At 38.7% G+C, this 22378-nt stretch overlaps 1 protein-coding gene across 1 annotated transcript in view; it reads right to left on the bottom strand.

Moving 5' to 3' along the window:
* Positions 1–5504: 5504 nt before the first annotated feature.
* The window catches only part of Plppr1 (phospholipid phosphatase related 1), a 142328-nt gene continuing 125454 nt past the window's right edge, over positions 5505–22378 (bottom strand). The window contains exons 4-7 of the mRNA XM_026379676.2: positions 17601–17851; positions 14057–14233; positions 9859–9990; positions 5505–5537 (exon numbers count right to left, since the gene is read on the bottom strand). Of these exons, the coding sequence (XP_026235461.1) occupies positions 5505–5537; positions 9859–9990; positions 14057–14233; positions 17601–17851 (593 nt within the window). The remainder of the gene's footprint in view (positions 5538–9858; positions 9991–14056; positions 14234–17600; positions 17852–22378) is intronic.

Raw genomic sequence — 22378 nt, 5'->3', positions numbered from 1 at the left:
CTTGTGACTTCACAGTTTCCTGTGGAGGATATTGTCATTGTATTAAAAAAAAAACACCACAAATGATGTTCCTCTTACTGAGATTCATAATCCTGCCTATCTCGGTACCACCCGGATTTGATGTCAGCAAAATGAAACACATCTCCTTCATTTTCTTCTTTACAAGGCCTTACTGGGATCTCGGCTCCCAGCTCCACTGTTAAGTCTTGGCATGATTTTAACAACATGTTCGGAAATCTATTTCTAAGGTTGCCATTCTTAACTCAAACCCCCAGATGATGAAGTAATTCACAACTGGTACTGTTTAGTTAATGAGCCTTAAATGTGGGCCTCATTGGGTCCACAGCCTGCTGGGGTAGAGGACCCACCTGTTTCCACTTTAAACCTTATGGCTATTAAAGAATAGAATGAATAAACACTGAAATGAGAAATGCCTGACTACACTGGATGGCCCACACAGGGGCAGAAACTGTCGACCATAATGATGGTGAATGAGAAGAGGACATAACAATTTTGTACAGAAATAAATGTGACTACAGTAAGCCTGGATTTACCCAATTGTGAAATACGGAAGGACATCATTGGGAATTTAAAAAAAACATTGCTTTATAGGATGACTTATTGGAGAAATGACTTTATGTATCATTGAATGTTATCCCAAAAGAACTGTTTTCTGTTTCAAAGTATTTGAGTTGAATTAATAGATGGAAGTTCTATTAAGGTTAATTGGGGAAAGTTAGTACATTTTTCCCTCAAAGTCTTTGAGGGGAAAAGAGCTTCCCCTCACCTGCCTTCCATTCCTATACAAAGTTAGGTGGCTTCATGGAAAGGTCATAGAACATAACCTGTTACAGATGTGGACACACAAGATATCAAAACAAACAAGCCAGGGTGAGAACAGGGGCACCAGTTTTGAATAGTATGAAGGCTGATTTTCCTGACAGTCATTTCTGCTATTGGGAATGTGTGTAGAGTGACCTGGGTCCTCACATGGGACCAACAGACTAGGGAGTAGATCCAAACTTAATTCCTTTTTTCTTTAAAATTATTATTTTTTTATATTTATTTTTTAGTTGTACACAATACCTTTATTTTGTTTATTTATTTTTATGTGGTGCTGAGGATCGAACCCAGGGCCTTGCACGTGCTAGGCGAGTGCTCTACCGCTGAGCCACAATCCCAGCCCCCGGTTTCTTTTTTTCTTACTGGCTTTTCATCCATCACCTGTGAACTTGGAAAATTCAATTTGGAAAAGTGTTCTCTGAGGAGGAAATGACCATCCCTCCACACCCAGCCTATCTCAAGCTGATGAGTCAATCTCCTAGCAATTTTTCACATCCTTCCTACTTTCTCTTTACCACCATTACCACCCTAGTCCATGTCATAATCATGCCTGTGAAAAAATGTTTATTGCTGCATTATATATTGGAACTTCCACCAAAAAAAAAATGTTCAAATCACCAATTCTGAGAAAATTGTTAGGTAGAAAATTGTATGTGAATTGGAGGAAATATTATATTGCCTTCAGAATGACAAAAGTGAAAACTATGCACAAATCAAGTATAAATAAAATTGAAGAAAACTCTTACTGACTACAATCATGAAAGTTAAGTTGCATGATAATAATAATAGCCTCTTAATTGATCACCCACTTTCTGCTTGGGATTCTCTTCAACCTGTTCCACACACATTTATAGAAGTGCCCTTTAAAAATACATATCTGACTGTGACATTCTCTTGCTCACTAAAGGTCTCCTGTCACTGGAGGATAAATTCCAAAGTTCATAATAAGATGTCCAAAACCTCCAACATAGTGTCCAGCATTGTCAAGTGTCCTTTCTTCATTCACTCACAGTCTTCCAGCCACTCTGGCCTGCCTTCAGTTCCTTCCTGCTCCAGGGCCTTTGTATATGCTAGTCTCTTGGCTTATTATGCTTTCCCTCTCCTACTTATTCTAAATAGTTCCACATTAATGTTACTTGTTTACAGAAGACTTTACTGTTAATAAACCTATCTTCCCCATCTAAAATAGGTATTTTATCAAAGCCCTAATTTCAAATGTATTGTGGTTGTCTTCCTTTTCTTGCACTTAACAGTCTTGTGAGGGTAGGAAGCAGATTAATTTGTTTTGTTGCATACACTCAGTTCTTAGCGCAGAAGAACTTATTAAGTACTTATGAGGGAAGGCATGAATCCTGAGACATTCTGGATGAAGAGGTAGGATGTGAACAAGAGTTTTGGTGTTCATTACAAAATTTTCGTGGAATTACAGGGTCTAAAGTAAACCACACACTAGTTTTAGCTCAAATTGAATTCATCAGAGCAGAAATTATATCATGTCTTCAATGTGACCTACTTAAACTTGGGCAATCAGGTATTTGATGTATCTGCCTCCAAGATACTCAACACCCTTGAGGTCCTGGTAGTTGTATATAATAGGGAGTCAAGCTAAGTTTTTTGAAACTAAAATGTCACTTATTGTTCTTCTACTCATTAAATCATCCCAATGATAACTACCCCTTCTCCTTCTGAGTATAGGATTATGGCTGTTTGCATTCTCTGTTTCAGTAGAGTTACCCACAAAACTTTTGCCTATCACAACGAGAGAGAGGAGAGAGAGAGAGAGGAGAGAGAGATCTTTCAAATTTACCAGAACGGGTGTTCATCTGTTCATAACTGCTGAATGCAGTTTCTTCACCATTGTTATCCTTGCATCTAAATGTGTTCATCTTCCTGCTACCTTCAGGCCCCATTAAGTTTTTCTTTACAAATAAGCCATAGTCCATTTCCCTTTAACCAAGTTAAGGAGAATTCTGGCATCCATCTATTGGACAAATTTTCATGAAGTGTTTTCTCTGTGTCAGGCCCTGCTCTGGGTATGGAACATGTTGTAGATATCTACAGGGTTCACGGTCTGGTGAGGCTGCTTATGTGAACCCACTTAATTAGCCTTTCTTTTGTTTCTTTCCAATTCCTTTTCACAGGGAATTAGACTTTCTCAGGCTTCTCTGGGCTTTTCTTAAAAAGAAGAAACGTTCACAGAATTCATTTTCTCTTAGGCTGTAGTGAATACCTGTCCTATTTGGACAGAGGGCTTTGCCCTTGACAGAAGATCCTAGCAAAGTGGTCCCCAGCCTGAAGAAAATGAATAAACTCCTTTATTTTGCCTAAAAACACAAACACATGGCAGACTTGATGTAAAGATAAATCTAAGACCTGTGAAGGATTTTGGTGCTAAACAGAGGCAACACCAAGGTCGCCAAAGAATAATATGGGAAAGAAACTGGACTGACTGGGGGAATCCTAGGAGTGAGGGTTCCCAGAAACCCCTGGGGGTGTTTTCACAGCATGGCACTTGATAACCTGCAAAGTTCAAGGCTAGGAAAACTGAATTTTCAGCCGGGGCTTTTGAAACACTACTGATAGGTCTTTCATGGAAGTACAGGTGGAAGGATAATGAGACTCACTTTATGGAATGAACTTTTTTTCTTGGAAATATGATCTAATGACCAAATATTTAAATGACTTTTCACTGTGATAAGAAATGGGTATTGCAAAAACAACAGTCCACCAGAGTTCTTCAGAATGTCTTATGAACAATGAAGTAAAATTGAGCCATTATTACTTTAAAAAAATCCTAATCTATGTTTAGAAAAATAAATTCATTCTGAAATTGGGTGATATTATGCTTAGGTAGCTTACACAAGATTGGAGAGCTCAAATCTTGCAAATGACTCCTCATGATTTTCTTTTCTCTCCATTACCGTCTTCTGAACTATCACACTGAAAAACCTGTGAAAAGATGTGGACTTGGTTCAAAGGCATTTTAATGTAGTGGAAAAATGAAAACTGGAGTCGGGCTGACCTGGATTATAATGTTGGTGGTTACATGTAGTACTTGTTTTGGATTCTAGTAGCTTCTCTGGGTTCATTGTTTTGGAAACTACCAGATCATGTATGTGAAAGCATGTGTTTCAGAATCTGGGATAACTATACATTATATACTCCTCCCCCACTTTGGACAGATTTCACTCAGAAGATGTGTGTGAGAGTGTGTGTAGGAGAGCTTAGGCCAGAATGAAATGGAAGCTTCAGGAAAGTTTTAGCAAATGTAACTTTTGTTCCTAAAAATGAATGTCCAACTTTTTATTGACAACTCGGGGGTATCATGCTAGGTATCCTGAATGTGCATCCAAATATCTTAAAAATTTAAGAAACTGCTTTATTTTGCCTAAACACACACACACACACACACACACACACATGCATAGACACTTATTGGAACGACCTCTGGGTCATTTCCCTATTTGTGTTTATCTGAGCTCATATGGAATGCAAAGCATAAACTCTGTTGAGGTCACTTCATGATAACTGTTAAAATATCTCTGCCCAGTGGGTGCAACATAAAGAAAGAGCATAAGCCAGAATACATTTTGTGATAACTTTTTTTTTCTTCTCTTTAGAAAAAAAATATGTACAAAAAATGCTAATAAGAGCCAACATGGAAGTGTCAAGAAAACATTCTGATAAGTACAGACAAGGAGCTCCTTCTCTCAAAGGAGGGACACATTAGTTATCACCATGCTAGAAAACTGGGATGCAGTTAAAATCCTAGAGCAGTTAAAAAGCCCAAAGTGAAGCTGTTGCTTTGGGGCTCTATGTTGTAGATGCTCTGATATCCTTTCTGTAAAATAACACTGTGCAAACTGTAAAATATTCATTTTCATATAAAGTCCATACAATATGATATACAAAACCATTGAGTTGACAGGGGAGGCCGGTGCTGGCTGCTTTTTGGAGAGAAAGCTGCATTGTTGCCTGCCTGTCCAAAGATATCATTCCAGTTTCTTGGTGGGCAAGGCCATTATCTAAGAAATAATCATAACCCAACACCCACCAAATCTAAGATTTTCTGCCAATTGTTAGTGTAACAAGGCTACTTCATTAATATATTACTCTACCCTTTGATGCAATAACTTAACAGATCAGAACAAAACGTTCTCTTTGAAGATTTTCTTTCCCCAGTCGATTCAGATTTATCATTAACCAACATCGTCCTTCCTGCAACTCAAAAGTTTAACTTCCATTTAAAATTCAAAAATTCTGAAGGAGGCAGCAACTGTGGTAATAAAAGGTTAAAGTGAATTGTTATATTAATTTTGTGTCTATAAAACTGAGAAAAGAAGGTTTGTGTACAAATACCACAAAACAACATCAACCATTGAATAAATGTGATGCTTCAATGCACACTTGAACAAGAAGAAAATTTTGTTGGTTTTAAAATTCTGGCATAAATATATTAAAGCTGAAAAAAAAAAGATCAGGGCAAGCTACATCACTTCTTCATACAAAAAAATGTACAAAACATTAGCCTCTAACTAGATAAACATAATACTTGTCTTCACAGTTTGACCTTCAGTAACTGTGTGTTTTGAAGTATTGAATTGGAAGGTGGTTAAAAAAAAAAAAAAAAAAAAAAAACAGATGGCGTCGCATCAGTCAGCTCAAGTAACTTCAGTCATGGAGGCGGAGTGATTCTGCAGAACAAACACAGCAGATAAAACTTTAGGGTTGGGTTGACTGGGCCCCACATTTGCATGCATCCATCCCTCACCACCCCCTTTCTTTCAGGTCTTCTTGAGTTTGCTGTTCCCTCCCCTCAAATTCCATTCCCTCTTCATTTAAATTTTCCCTGATTTTTTTCTTTCCCCAACCAAAGTAGGATCATTTCTTCACCAAAATATACTCCTCTCATATTTACTCTGCTATTTCTTAATATAAGCACTTAAGGATCTCAAAGTAACTTTAGCTACACCCCACACACTTTTTAAATGATTTTTTAATGTCTAACATTTTCAATTAAATTTTTCCATACAATTTATTCTTTGAGTCATGAGTTCTATAGAAGTTTAATATTTTCCAATGGATATGTAATTTGGGGTTTAATTTTTGTTATCTTTACAAAAAAAATTTAAGAGAAAGTGGAATACTTAATGCAAGAGCCATTAAACTGACTTAAGATTTGCTTCATGCTCTTGTTTATGATTTGTTTCACATGTTTAGAGGAGGATTATACATAATGCGTATTAGACCAAACTTATTGTCTCTATCCTTACTATATTTTGTTTGCTTACTTATTATTGAGAAAAATGTGTTAAAATCCACCATGATTGAAAATGTGCATTTTCCCTTGTAATTCTATCAATTTTTTTTTGCTTATATATCTTGTCATCATCACCTTGTCTATTGTATCTAGATGAGATGTCACAAAGATAATGACAAATTTGAAAGAAGTTCAACTATACTCCTAGTGGACAATAAATTTATGCATAGTCTTACTGCAGTTATTGAGATAAATAACAGATTCAAAATATTTCATCTATCTCAATAATAGCAGTTTTCAAAACTGGTACTTCAGTTTAAAAATTTGATTTATTCCATTTCAGTCCCTGTTCCCCACCTACTTTCCCTCACCTACTCCCTCTGCCATTCTCCTTCCTCTATTGATCTTCCTTTTTCTCATTTATTTGTTTTAGGTGCTTTCTATATATACATAAAGGTAAAGGTGAGAGTCCCTGTGGTATATTTATATATGCACATAGTATGATTTTGTTAAATTCATTCTGCAATTCCTCACCCTTTCCATTCTCCTTCCTCCCTCTGATCTCCTTTTCCTCCTCCATTGATCTTTCTTCTATCTTTATGATAGCCTATACATCCCACCCCTGCCTTCTTTTCCTTATCTTGATTTAGCTTTCCTATATGAGAGAGATTTCACCCTTGATTTTCTTCCTCTGGTTTATTTCACGTAGCATGATGATCTCCATTTCCATCCATTTACTGGCAAATACCATAATTTCATTATTTATTTTTGATATCAGGGATTGAATTTGGGGCATGTGACCACTGAGCCACATCCCCAGCCGTATTTTGTATTTTATTTGGAGACAGGGTCTTACTGAGTTGCTTAACACCTCGCCATTGCTGAGGTTGACTTTGAACTCAAGATTCTCCTGTCTCAGCCTCTAAAGCCACGGGGATTACAGGTGTGCGTCACCACTCCTGGCAATTTCATTATTTTTTATGGCTGAGTAGAACTCTATTATGTGTATCTACAAAATTTCTTAATCTACTCATTTGTTGATGGGCATCTGGGTGATTCTATAACTTGGCTATTGTGAGTGGTACTGTCATAAACATTAATGTGGCTATATCACTATAGTATATTGATTTATAGATCTTTTGGATAAATACCAAGGAGTGGGATAGCTGGGTCCTATGGTAGTTCCCTTTTTAGTCTTTCAAGGGATTTCTATACTACTTTTCCAGAGTGGTTATACTTAGACTAATTTGCAGTCCCACCAACAATGTATGAGTGTGGTATTTAATTTCTTAATGTGTCCTAGACATCTCTTGGCTTGATAAACTATTAACAATCTTGAAGGAGAAGAGAGAAAGAAAACAGGAAAGGCTTCAGACAGAAGGTAATGCGTGGGCAATGTTGGGCAGAATGATGGTATGCCAAGAAATTATTCTTAGACCAAGACATTGAGGGGAAAGCATTTACAAGGAGGCAGAGATTGAATACGATTGTATTCCCTGTGGTATATTTACATACCAAATATTTTTTGCTCTTTTAAAATTTATCTTTGTTTTCAGTTGCTTCATCTCAAAAATAGTGGACACTGTGACCACACTGGGCACAAAAACCTACTTGGATAATAAAGAAAAGCTAAAGAGACTCTAGCTTTTAAAGTTTTACCATTTTTATTAAAAGCTACTGTTGATGATTTGTCATTCAGCTGGCACTATCAGGCTATATATGAAAAAACAAAATGTTTTCAATATGCTGTTTCTAATTAGACCATTGAAAATATTCACCTTACTACAAGACAAAACAAGTTAAAAAATACTGTAAACTAGGTTTCATGATGAGCCTTAACTATTTTTCCCAAAATGAAAATAGCTTTATTGCTTTTCTGTTCTGATTCATTAATAAAAATAAGACTTCATTGAAGATTAAGAGGCATAGGATAGCTTATCAGATAGAAGTCTGATAGTTAATTTTTAAATAATAAAAATATTCATACTACACTCATACACAGTGCATGATAATTACAATGGGAGGGGTTTTCCTTGTACCATCTATAAAATGGTTTAGTAATAATACCAAGTATAAACAAACAACTTCTTATTTATTTCTTTATTTTTTGTGGTACTGGGGATTGAATCCAGGGCCTTGTGCATGTGAGGCAGGTAGACAGATACTTCTACCAACTGAGCTATATCCCCAGCCCTATAAACAAACTTTTAAGATAGACTACCACAGAAAAGAGATGTCTTAGTAGGACCCCAGATACCTGAAACAAGTAGCATTCTAATGAAAACACTTTTATTATTAGCTGTCCCCACTTGCTTGAAAAACTCTTACTTATCCCCAGCTCTCCAACTTCCCAGCTGTGTGTCTTTGGGCAAATAATTTAACAGTGCTGACTTCAGTATTTTTGTCTGGGAAGTGGGAATTATAGTACCAATTCAATATGGTTGTTAAGAATACATTTGTAAAGCACTGAGCAAATATTCTAAGCAAAAATAAGTGCTTAATACTATCTTTCTAGGCTCCTTTCAGTTGGCAAGTTTTCTCTATGGCTTTCCTTGTTTTCTCAGAATAGTTTTTTTTTTCCCCCTGAATTTGTATTCAGCACTTTGAGCATTTATCTGATTCAGCACATCATATGGTAACTTATTTATATTTGTCTTTCCTATTCATCTCAGTTCTTTGAGGCCATGGACTGTGTGCTTTATATAATATATTTTGGTATCTTGGGCATGAAACAAGGTCCTGTTGTAGAATAACTGATCAAGAAGTAGGGGTTGTTGGGCTGGGGATGTGGCTCAAGTGGTAGTGTGCTCGCCTGGCATGCGCGTGGCGCTGGGCTCGATCCTCAGCACCACATACAAATAAAGATACAAAAAAACGAGACCTAAAAAATAAATATTAAAAAATTCTCGTTTTTTAATAAAACATTTTAAAAGAAAAAGAAAAAAATTCTCTCTCTCTAAAAAAAAAAAAAAAAAAAGTAGGGGTTGCATGGGATTTCTATCATCAAAACAGATCCAAAAGTATATTTAGTTAGTAGCCTTTTTACTATGCCTCCTGCTTAAATCATTTGCTGTAGCCAAACCTTTTCCACCAAATATGGTTGACCCTTGATATCTGTGGGTTCCCCATCTGTGGATTCAATCAACCACAGATCAAAAAATTTGAAAAAAAAAATGTTTATACTGAACATATACAGAACATTTTCCTTGTCACTACTCCCTAAATGATATAACAGCTATTTACTTAGCATTTACATCATATTAGTTATTGTAACTTATCTACAGATTTCAAATGGTTGTTTGCATACAGGCTATACATAAATAATATACCATTTTAGAGAAAGGACCTAACCAAAATTGAATTTGGTATCCTTTGGAGGTCCAGGAACCAGTCTCCTACAGATACCAAGAGACAGCTATACGTACAAAGGCAACTATTAGTCAAAACATCACAAATGTGATAATACATGGGGGGTCCAAATATCCTAAAGCATCTTGGGTTTAAGTTGAACATTTCTAAGAAATTCCTGAGGATTTATGGCAGCCAAATCCCTGAATGAATTCAGGACTAGTTGAACGAGCCTGTGAAGACTCCTTTTTGCGAGGGCCTGCCTTTATAATGAATGAATTGGATTTTTATTGATGTCAGGTAGATTCAGTGATGTCCTGCCTCCAATAGGGGAATGGATTGATTGACCTCCCGAGGTCACAGGTTTGAGCCTGTGGGTCTGCTCTGCCAAATCCACTTTACTATACCTGTGCGCTTAAGGTTTCCAAAGGGCTTTCTATCCTTGGGAAAGCCATTAGGGGTACTCCACGGGGATCTTCAGGTTTGGGTTTGGAAGGAGATCCTTGTGTTCCCTTAAAGTTATGGACCACACACATTCCCTGCAGGATGAGGGGAAAAAAGATTGGGGTGAGATTAGAGCCATCAGTGCCTGGCCATCTTTAAAGGTTGCAGGCCTCTTCCTGTGAATATCATCACTATAGTGACTCTTTTCCTTTGAATGAGGTGGTAGGGACCAGGAGAAAGTCTGAGGTCTCTGCTGAGTACATTTTAAGTGCTGAGGAAGCAGCTGTGTATTCACCAGGTGGCCAGGGACAATAAATCCACACCATTGAGCCTATGTCCTCAGCTACAAAATGAGAATAGGAATACCCACCTCATTGATCTGTAACAATTAAAGATGACGAATGTGAACCACCCCTAGTAACAGGGAACACGTATTGAGGACCACTATGTGTCTGGTACCAGCCTGAATGTTTTATCTCATTTCATTTAACCCACCCAATAATTTCACAAGGAAGGTACTATTATTGTCTCCAGTTTAGATAAGGGAAATAGGTTAACTTGTCCAAGGCCACACAGAGGTTTAAATTCCAGAGCCCTTAAATCACACTTCTAGACTGTTTTGCCTCTTAATAAGTGCCAAACATATAGCAAGTACTCGGCCAACATTTGCTGGTCTTTAATTTCTACCTAAGTTGATCATCCTCAAACTATGTGACTACTATTATCTTGGAGTTAAATGACTCACTAGTGGTAGTTTCTTTTACTACTGCCATTAAAAAAAAAGTCTCCTACAAATTATTACTCATTTTTCTATCAGAGTCATGCATTTTTTATCATCTTCTTTGCTCCTTTTGCCTACGTAGCATTTATCTGCCTTTTTTTTTTTGCATTATTCTGCATCTTTGTTTCTACATCTGGTGTTTTTGAATTTTTCCTGTCACCCTTCAGACCATTTACATAAACGTTCTTTATCTGGCTTACCTCCAGCTCAATCTCCAGTTTTTCTTAAACTTCCTCTGCTTGGGGAATGGAAGAAGGGAGTCCTGGAGTTGAGTGACCCAGGTCAGATTCATGGCTTATTGGTTGGGTGGTTATTGGGCAAGTTTGACTTTGAACCTCACTTCCTCCTCTATAAAATGGATAAAAATATTGCTAAGGTTGCTCGAGAACACATGATTCGATGTGCTCAAAGTAAGAGTAGAGTATGTAATAATTGCTCAACTAATAATGTCCTTGCCCTTTGCCTCACATTCTTTCTTATGGGAAACACAAACATGTAAAATGACATTGAGCATGTGCCACCAGTGCGCTGCTGCCATTCTCGGTTATTGTTCCTCTCTGTTTCCTCACCAAATCTCCAAGTCTCTTTGGAATGTTTCCAGTCTCCGCCATGACATCCCTCCTCTCCCATTTCCTAGCCCCATGTGTGTCTGTGAGCTGTGCACATGCAGTCAAGGGGGGTCCTTCTTATGCCAACACAGTTCTATAGCAGATCTGGATCTTAGGTAAAGGTCACTTAGAATACACATTTTAACAACTGTGAAGTACTTTGAAAGTAATAACAGGCCAGACAGGAACTCAGTGGTAGGAAACAGGACTGCAAGATACTGAGAATAGAAATTTTATGTTGGTGCAGAATTTGTCTGGGGCTCCAGCAAACACAGCAGCATTCACAGATATCATCTTACAAAGACCCCCACAAAATTGCTGGGGACAGTCAGAAATACTCTTTGACCTGAGCTGGGAATAGCTGGTTCTAGGACTGATGGATGTCAAAACTGTTTGTTTTAGCTTTTCTTTTGAGCCCAAGTCTTCATGTATGTTCCATTGATCTCCCTTTGAATGGCTTCTTTTCTTGAAGATACCTATATTCTTTCCCTCTTCTAAAAACAATTTCCTCTGGAATTATCTCTTATGAGATATTGGCATCTTGGGATCATTCCAGCACCACTTTTTCTGTAATTTGACCCAGACTATGTTAGATGAGACTTTTTTTTTTTTTGTTATTACAGAAAGAAACTGAGTCTGTTCAAAGTAACTTCAAATTATAATAGAGCTCTAAAATCAGGGTTCTGAATAAATGTGTGAGCCTTTTTTTGTGGCATCTTAGCAGATGAGTTGAGAAACTGAGTTAGAAGCTCAGACAGGCACACTGTTATACTGGGGAAGGAAAAGGAGGTATGTCATATGACTGTACAATCAATTTTGGGGGATGTCATTCATAAAGGGTCTTGGGTGGCAAATGGCAGAAAGGGAAGTGGTGGGGGAGGCCTTTGAAATGGATGGCTCTTTTCTCCTTGGGGAGGCTTTCTGATTATGATACGGATTTATTTCATGCAGAATGTGGGTTTCTAGGTCTGGTGATTCATTGTAAATCCTTCTGGGTCTATTGTAAATCCTTAGAGATAAAACAAAAGCAAAGCAAAAAACAAAAAACCAGTACCTCCATGGACATATGGCCATGCAATAAAATATTACATAGCAATAAAAAGGAATAAATTATCGATGTATTCTATAACATGAATAGGTCTTAAAATGATTGTTGGATGTAAGATGCCAGAAAAATAACACACATCATATGATTCCATTTATGTGAAATGCTAGAAAAGGCAAACTAACAGGATGACAGAAGGTAAATGGTTGCCTAGGGAAGAGGGGAAATAAAGAGTGAGAGAGATGACTATATCTGTATGCCAAAATTTATCAAATTGGACAGTTTATTAGCCTTTTATTATACATCAATAAAACCATGGGGGGGGGTGGATAGAAAAACACGATAAAAAAGAATAGAAGTTCACCTTTCCCCAAATAACTCAGCTTAAGAGATTTTCTAGGAGAGCAGGTGGCCAAGCCCTCATCTATTTGAGGCATTAAAATATTAAAAATGTAGATATATATGCCACATTTTTTTAATCCACTCATCTACTGAAGGGCATCTAGGTTGGTTCCACAGTTTAGCTATTGTGAATTGTGCTGTGATAAACATTGATGTGGCTGCATCACTGTAGTATGCTGTTTTAAAATCCGCTGGGTATAGACTGAGAAGAGGGATAGCTGGGTCAAATGGTGGTTCCATTTCCAGTTTTCCAAGGAATCTCCATATTGCTTTCCAGATTGGCTGCACCAATTTGCAGTCCCACATTACTCAGCAATAAAAGAGAATAAAATCATGGCATTTGCAGCTAAATGGATGGAGTTGGAGAAAATAATGCTAAGTGAAGTTAGCCAATCCCCCCAAAACAAATGCTGAATGTTTTCTCTAATATAAGGTGACTCTTATAGTGGAGTAGGGAGGGGGAGCATGGGAGGAATAGACGAACTCTAGATAGGACAGAGTGGTGGTGGGGGAAGGGAGGGGGCATGGGGTTAGAAATTATGGTGGAATGTGATGGGCATTATTATCCATGTATGAAGACATGAAATGGTATGAATATACTTAATATTCAACCAGAGATATGAGAGATTGTGCTCTATATGTGTAATAAGAATTGTAATGCATTCTGCTGTCATACATAAAAAAATTAATAAAAAAACAAATGTAAAGATGTGGAGAAAAATATGTTAACCAAAATTCCTCTCCCAGAAGATTATATGTAGAAGCCACTGTGGTGGAAATAAGATGCCCAAGGGCATGTTCAAATAACAAGAGGCCTTCCAAAAGGAACTGCTGTGGATAGTTGCAGGGTTTCCTATTTCTGAGGAGGATAAATGCACTATGATGACTCCTGGGGCCAGGATGCAGTTTCCTGGGATGCTGGAGGAGAGGTTGCCTACTTCTACCAGCTCTTCTCATCTTTCCCTATAAACACTTAGCTTCTGCCCCCAAACATGTGAAGAAACACTTAAAGAGCACTGATTTGCAGATGTGCCGCATGATCAGTCTGCCCATCCCTAATTTAAGACCAGTGGTGAAGGAAGTAGAGTAAGCCATCCTTCTTGAGCACCACTCTCCCTGACCTCCAGAAGGAAAATGGTCAAGCATATTTCTGGGAAAAAAAATGTACTTTGAATTCACTCTTGCAGCAAAAGGATGCATGATACATGGAGAATAACTGCACCCCAAAATGTCAGGACATGGAATTGGACTGCAAGGTTTATAAAACCCCACTCAGTATGACCTCAGCCTTGGGGACCAAGGTAGAAAGAAAGAGGCTGACGTACCAGAAACAGGGCCACCGCGGTGCCCAGGATGAAGCCTGCGATCACGTCTGAGCAGTGGTTCCGGTACTCCGAGACCCGGTTGAGGCCGGTCAGGAAAGCTGTGCAGAGGGTCCCGAGGCATAGCACTGGCTTGGCCAGTCGACTGCTCTTCGTCTTGATTGTGCTTGTGATGTACATCTGGAGTGGAACAGAAATCGGGGAATGACAGAAACCAGACAGCCTCTCTGTATTGGTGCATGCACCGGTAGGCACGGCCACACAAGCAGGGGTCACCCCAAAGCAGCCACGTTTACTATTTCCCCTTGAACAGCTTCACTAAAGCTCCTTAGTAGAAAGTGTTGCTAGGAAGCTAGTGCTGCAGATAACAAGGGTACTTAATCAACCTCTTGTATTAAAGTGGACATGATAACAGAAGTTATATTGCTATAAGGAATGGCTGCAGAATAATGACAAGATTCAGAGCATGCGGTTTTTATGCAAGGAATCAGAATCATTTGAGGGTATTAGTAAATCCAGATAACAATCTCCAATATCAAATAAATCCACTATGGGAATGAATTTTATGGTGGAGATCAGGTAGGTGAGTGACTGTACATTTTACCTTTTGTGTTCCATACAGAACTAGCTGCTTCTGTTCACTTTCAGGCAACAATACAAAAGAATTAGCTGACTGGCTGATGGACTAAATTAGAGCAGCCCAACCACCAACACACAAACAGATTTCAGTTGTGACGGGAAGCTGATTCCCCACATTTCTTGGGATAACTGATCAGCTCCATTCACTCATTGACTCCAGTGTTTTAAAACATTATAAACTTTTCTTTGTGTGCCACAACTTACTACAAGTGCAAAGACCTGAACCAAATAGAGAATGATGCAGTTTGTGGCACCTGAGATGAAGCCTATTATATCCTTGTGCGAAGCTGCATAGGTTTCAAAGACTCAGTTATCAATTGTGTCCCTACTTGTCTAATGCTAGGAAGATGTGCCTCTTTCAAATGATCACCTTTGGCAATGGCTACCAGACACCAGTAGAGGGCATACTTGATGCATCCTTAACAAATGTGATGCGTTTAATACCGCTTAAAAAATGCTTTTTGAATTATTCTATAGTATGTGTATATAGCTGGAGCACATATAAGTTCAGGCAGATGTGTTTTGAAATGTTACAGTGGAAATTTTTAATTTCTTAGATGGTTCAATATTTCTATGAATACTACAAGACTGGAGTCTCTGTTTCTTTGTACCAGTGTCCTTTAAAACTGGCTAGTGTTATATGCATGTATGGAAATATCACAATGAAACCCATTAATGGGGATAATCAGTATGCACTAGTAATTAAATAAAAAACTGTGCTTATATCAAAGTTAAATTATGTATATTATTATAATCGGAGACTGGGAAATATTACTTAAAATCTTCATATTTTTAATATCATTTCTTATGCTCCTACATTGTTTTCTAATTATATCCTTTATAAATCTTTCCTAAAAGAATACCAACTATTAAAAGCATGGAACTATGATTAATTCATAGTATTCACAGGATTAAGCAGTACCTAAAAAATCATTGTTGAGTGATTTCTTTTGTCTTTTTAAATTGACACACAATAATTGAACCTTTATGGGGTACAATGTGATATTTCAATACATGTACACACTGTATAATGATCAAATTTGAGTAATTAGCATATCAATAACTTGAGTAATTTCCCAAAACACTTAACACACAACAGACTCAGAAAATGTTTGTGGAATCCTGTATCAGGTTTCTGATTATAGTCCATTTATGAGGCATGAGTTGGACTAGATTATCTGCATCCTTGAAGATACGTGCTAGTACAACACCTATTTGCATGCTAACTATATTTGCTTCTTTGTTTCTCAATTAAGGTTGTCTCATTTGATGATGAGACAGTAGTTTAAGTACAAGATTTGTTTTTATAATGGCATTATCGAAATTTTATGAGACTTGATTCTGATATAAAGGAAAAAGTACAAGAGTAAACTGATTTATATAAATTAGGTTTTAGATAATTTAGGACAAATTGATCTTCTGAAAGTTGGAAAATACACTGACTGCATCAGAAGGATTTCTTAAAAAAAAAAAAAAGCATGGATTTTTTTCCTTCCTTGATAAATCAAAGAAGTCTAACCAAGCAACAATTGATCTGTTTTATAAACCAAGGCTTCTTTATTATTTGTGTTCATGGTTCCTTACCATGGGGGGCAGTTGAAATCATTATTACCATGTATTCATTAAAGAGTAACTCTAAAAGGAATAACTAAGACTTAGTTGGTGGTTAGCAAGTTGATCCCGTAGATGAAACCCTGTAAATGGGACACAAAGGCACTAATTGCTCCAGGTTGTATAAAAGAGAATATTCACCCCATGGACCAGAGAAAGAGTCAATCGCCTCTTTCTCCACTCCGGGGTGGTGGAAGAAACAATATTCCCCAGGAGTCAGAATGTGCTTCCTGTAGCTACTTGATGGGGGTGCAGGGAGATGGGTGCCTGCCCTTGGGAATGGGACCAAGGCACACCAGAATGGCTGAGAACAATGGGTAGTTTGAAAAGGGTCTTTCCTCTGCCTTCTCTCACCCCATCTTTCACTGAGAATCACTAGATGAATCACATCCTGAAAACAAGTTGAGATAAGGGAAAGGGGGTGTTGTGGCCAACAGTTGTCCCTCCACTGGCAAATGCACATGGTACTCATCAGTGACCTTATGATATCAGCCATGTGCACCTTTGAGTTGATCCCTGTACTTCTGGGTGCTGGGTTCTAAGGAAGCATAGGCTTGAGAAAGGTGAAATGAAGGCATTTCCAAAACAGATACATTTTAAAAGTAGGAAAAAAAGAGAAAACCGTTGTTTCATCTTTGAAAGCAAAAACCATAAAGAAGATGTTATAACCCTGTGGGGCAGTCAAAAGGTGGTGTGATGTGGGGAGCAGTGAGAAGTGAACTTTAGAGTATTAGGGGTCCTTCTAGGATCACTCATCTCTCCTAGTAAAGTGATAGTGTCAGAAGAAGCAAAGTGAAGCAGGGCCTGCCCACTGCTAGGGCAGCCATTCACTTATGGCCACACCTGGCAATCTGTAGGCAGGCCTGAGAAAAGTGGGCTGTTCTGGAACCAAAGCCTTGGCAAAGACTGCTGTGAGGGGTGGTGAGAAAGTCCTAGCTCTGGTGTCAGGAGTCTGGGTCCCAGCTCTGACTCTGTGTCCTTGGCTCTTCTCTGGGTCCCAGGTGCTGCATCTGCAAAATGGGAGGCTGTAACTCGGGGATCATCAACATTTCTTTCCAGAACTAATATCCTCTAGGAGGTCAGAATGTTCTTTTAAGATGTTAGGAGTAAGATTAGGTTCAGGGGACTATATCGCATCCTGTAGCATATGATGTTGATCTGATAGCTACATGTTTTACAAGTCTCTATAAAAATCGCTATAAGTGAGAGTGATAAAAGGATGGGGGTAGGGAAGGCAGAGAGAGAGACACCAGCAAAAACCTAGCTTAGGGGGAGATGGTAAAACTTGCACACTCACCGTAGCGTATAAGGCGGAGTAAATGCTCAGAGCAGCATGTTTGGAGGGAAAGGATCTCCGAGCCTTTTCTATTACTTCCAGGTCCCCCGTACAAATGTTCCCATTGTTTATGAACTGGTGGTGCACCCCGCAGTCTGTACTGGTGTAGTTCGGCTTACACACTGTCAGGAAGTATGGTGTGAGGTGCCCAGTGACCACTTGTCCGGCGTTTACAAAAATGTCCGTAGCAAAAAGTCCAAATGCAAACACACCTAAAAAGAAATTTTAAAGAATTTTTAAAAATGGTGACACATGCTGATGATTGGTTTTTGCCCCTGAGAAGAGAGAGGCAGTCGGAGTCCATGATGACCTGTCAAAAAGATCCTAAGAACTCCCAGAATCAAATTCTTCCCTTACCTTCATCTTTCCAGGGAGTACAACCTATTTCCCAAATCCCCATTTCTTCCAAATAGAGGTAAACAACCTACTGTTAGCATTTTATTTATTTTTTGTATAAGTACCACACCCAATAGAATTCAAATTCTAGAGTCTCACAGACCTGGGCTCCTATGCCACTTAGGGTGACCCATTCGCAAAGTACTTGGTTTACCTTCTTCTTCTTTTTTTTTTTAACCCTGGAGTCCTTAGTTACAAAATGGAGGGGCTAAATTTGACAAGACAAAGTTCCATACAAAATATCCAGTGTGGTGTACAGTTTTAAGTAGTTACTCCCTACCAATTCTCTACCTATAGAAAACATTCTTCTTGGCCTTATTTGGAAATTCAAATAATTCTAGGAGAGGCTGTCTATAATATCATGGTAGGTGAGAGTGGAAAAAGATTTTAGGGAGTTGTCCTTAAAAACAGAAAATATCATGATTGAATGGGATGTTTTATTTGATGCTGGAAACAGGAAATATAAGACTAAAGGAAGGGTGTTGTTGACTGTATTAGTTTCTTATTGCTGCTGTAACAAATTCCCCAAACTGAGTGGCTTACAGCAACCTGGTATTCTCATCAAGGTCTAGAAGTTAGAAGTCCAAAGTAGGTTTTCACCAGGCTAAACACAAGGTGTTGGCAAGGCTGTGTTCCTTGTGAAAGTTCCAAGGTAGAATTCATTCCTTGTCCTTTCCAGTTCCCCCACCCCCACCTCCCTTCCTCATTTTATGGCCTCTTTACAGCATTCACATCATTTCAACTTCTACTTCCGGTGCCTCATCTCCTTCTCTGACTCTGGCTCTCTTGCCTGCCTCTTACAGGGTCCCTCATGATTAAAGTTGGCCCATCTGGTTGATCCAGAATATTCTCTCCATCTCAAATTCTTTAATCACACACATCAGCAAATTCTCTGTTGTCATGTAAGGTAACCTATCACAGAGTGGCCACTATTCGGACTTGACTTGTTTGGCTGAGAACCCTGTGGGTAAGCAGTACTTCCTAGATTTTGTCTATTCTCTGGTAAATTCCACAGGATCAACTTCAACAAGCTTGAACATGAATAAACAGAATTATCTTTTTTTATTCCTAATTTAAATTTGTATATAATACATAGAAACAAAAATTGGACCATGTTTATGGGGTACCATATGATATTTTGATACGTGTGTACACTGTAAAATGTTTAAATCCAGTCATGCATATCAGCCTCCTTGAACATTTATCATTTCTTTATGGTAAAAACATTCCAGCTCCCTTCTTCTAGTCTGCTAAATTCAGTTCATTATTGTTTTTCATAGTGCGATAGCATAGCAAAACCTCTCACTCCTATAACTGTAACTTACCCTCTTCCTGTTCCTCCCTTGCCCTAGGTCTCACCTTCTTTTGGCAACCACTATTCTACTCTCAACTTCTATAAGAACATTATATTTTTAAAAATTCTACGTATGAAGGAGATAATGCAGTTCTTGTCCTTGAGTGCTGGCTTATTTCAATTAACATAATGATCTCCAGGTTCATCCACGTTTTCATAAATGACAGGACTTAATTCCCTATTCATGACTGATAGTATTCCACAGTGTATCTATACCACATATTCTTTATCCATTCATCAGTTGTTGTACACTTAGGTTGTTTCCATTTCTTGACTACTGTGAATTGTGGTACAATGAACACGGCATGCAGATGTGCCTTTGACATGCTGCTTTCATTTTGTTTGGACATATATACCGAAAGTAGGATTGCTGACAAAGAAACTTTGTATTGTTTTCCATAATGGCAGCTCTAAGTTACAATCCCACTAACTGTAGGCAGAGTTCCCCTTCTCCCTTGTCCTCACTAGCACTTGTTCTCTTTTGTCTTTTTGCTAATAGCCATTCTCACTGAGGTGGGGTGATATCTCACTGTGGTTCTGACTTGCTTTTCTATCATGATTAGTAATGTTGTGCATTTCTCCATATACTTGTTGGCTGTTTGTATGTCTAAGAGAATTTTTCATAGGACACTTTGCTGTGAATTATTTCAAAGTCTGTTCAGTACATCTCTAGATTTCAGTACATCTCTAGATTATCTGTTAAATATATCAAGAGGCTTTATAAAGCCTGAAGACAATGTTTCAAATGCAACTTAAAAGTTGTCAAGTGTGAGAGACAGTGTTAACCCTTGTGTCAAGGGTCTGCTTGAGTTTCAATTAAATTTCTACCCAATTTTGATTTCCATATCGAATGTCCTGAATCTGCAAATTGTGCTGATTTCAGCACCAAAAAGTTAATCTATTATAGCAGAAGGGAAGAACAATTTGGCTGAAATCTTCATCCGGTTTTCATTTTGATCTGTATTGATTGCTATAATTTTCCTTTCTGTGGCTTTGCCAGAATGTGCTTTATCACAATGAGAACTGGCTCTTAATAGCTTCAGCTGGCTCACACTCACATGGTCTGACCTCTGTGGGCAGGCATCCATTGATCACGCATGGCAGTTTTCACCCCCAGGTTCTAGAAGTCTGAATCATTGGAATTTTTTTTTTTTTTTTTTTTTTTTTTTTTTTTTACATTTCCAAGCAAGAATCTCAAAGACCAAGTCTCTGGCTTTTTCAAGGGGCAATAAGTCTGTCTAGACATACTTTTCCAGGAAACGAGGATAATTTATGATTTGAAAAAGGGAAGGTGACAGCATTTTCCTGTGGCATTTTCTTTGTCAGAAGTGTCTCCAATTAGGACTGGTCTGCTCTTTCTGATATAGGGGATTTCTCAGCTATTTGGATCAGCATCTGAAGTGCCACCTCTGTGGTCACAGTGATCCTGCGACTGTTGGCTCTGCATGTCACTGTCCTGTGTATTGTTGCTGAGAGTTGCTTCCTCTTTTTTTCTCTGCTGCCTCTGGTGGATTAAGTCTGCTTCTCCTGATGGTTTAACATCTGTTTCCCCCAAATTTTATTCTGGTGCATTTGATCTGTCCTTAGAAGGAGGTTGTAGCAGCCTGGGGAGCCCACCTGCTTGGCTTGAGCCACTCCAATGACAGGTGACCAGCTGTGGTGATTTACAGACAGCATCAAGTCACTCAGGGATTTTGTCAAGGAACTTAAGCCACCCTCTGCTATTTACCCTGACTTGTATTTTTACAAGCCTGAGAAGCTAAAAATAGCTCCTTTTGTCCTGAGAGTCTGGTGAAATGCCATTTATGTTGTCCTGTACTGCAAGGTATGATTTGAAGGAGATGGTATCAAAATATCTATGTATCCTAGCTTCATGTCTAAAATTGAGATCATGTATTTTTAAAATTTGAACCCATTTTCATTTCTATTACCCCCCCCCCCACCATGGCTCTATTCCATCAATAGTGTCCTCCTTGCAGGAGAGCTGATTGCATATCAGAATGGATTTCTGCATTTAATTATAGCAGACAAAAAAGTCTGAAAGTCAAGCAATTTTGACTTGCCAAAGCCATGTTCTCATGATATTTATTACTGCTTTGCTTCTCCTCTAAACACTGAAATCTTGGCTTGGAAGATGAAGAATCATGGTGTGGAGGCCAAAACACCTGAACATCTAAAAATCAACCACAGAGCACAGGAAGATGTGGATACAGATGAGGATGTCACAAAAGGTAGAGAAGCTGGCCAGATCTGGCTGAAGGAGTGAAGGGACACAACCACGCTCCCGGCCTCATACTGTCATCAAGCCTCAGGGGTGGGGTGAAAGAAATCTCCAGAATAATATTTTGGAAATGCAGATGAAGGGTGGCCTGTACCTCCCAGGATACCGCTCAAGAGCCCTGCAAATGTCTTGGGGAAGTTTCACATTCAGCTTGGCACCAGAGCCACAGGGTGACTGAATTAGGAATGGCTAAAGGAGTCAAACCAGTTGAGAAGAGGCCTACAATTAGGACAAAGAGATTGGCATTTGCTGGTGACACCTGCAGGCTCTGCCATGGTGACAGGAATCATCCGAGGAAACCAGAGCCTGTCTCTTCCTTGTGGCCTCAAAGAACTGAACTGACATGTGCTTGGTAAGCCAGAGGACAAAGAAAGAGGAAGGTGTTCAAAAGTCTCCCGGTTTGTTCTAGGGCTTTACCTGGACTCCATCTGATTTCAGTTAGGATGAATTTGGACAAGTTAGGACCTTCGATCACTAGTAGTTTAGAACGGGAAGTGAGACTCTGTGACCTGGTTCTGGCTATGCAATCAGCACAGGGCTCCAGCTCTGGTCCTGATAGAATGAGGTAGAAACAGTGACATATTCTGGCAACAGGTGTGATGAGGATCTTCAAAGCCACAGATCACTGTGCTGGCAAAAGGTATGAGTGCTCATGCCAGGATGCCTTCAGACCTGGACGAGGTATGTAACCAGTCTGCAGGTGCCAAA

The sequence above is a fragment of the Urocitellus parryii genome, chromosome 4, assembly GCF_045843805.1.
Source record: "Urocitellus parryii isolate mUroPar1 chromosome 4, mUroPar1.hap1, whole genome shotgun sequence".
In the NCBI taxonomy this organism is placed as follows: Eukaryota; Metazoa; Chordata; class Mammalia; order Rodentia; family Sciuridae; genus Urocitellus; species Urocitellus parryii.
The sequence above is the reverse complement of the archived record's forward strand: the minus strand, read 5'-3'. Positions and strand labels throughout refer to the sequence as shown.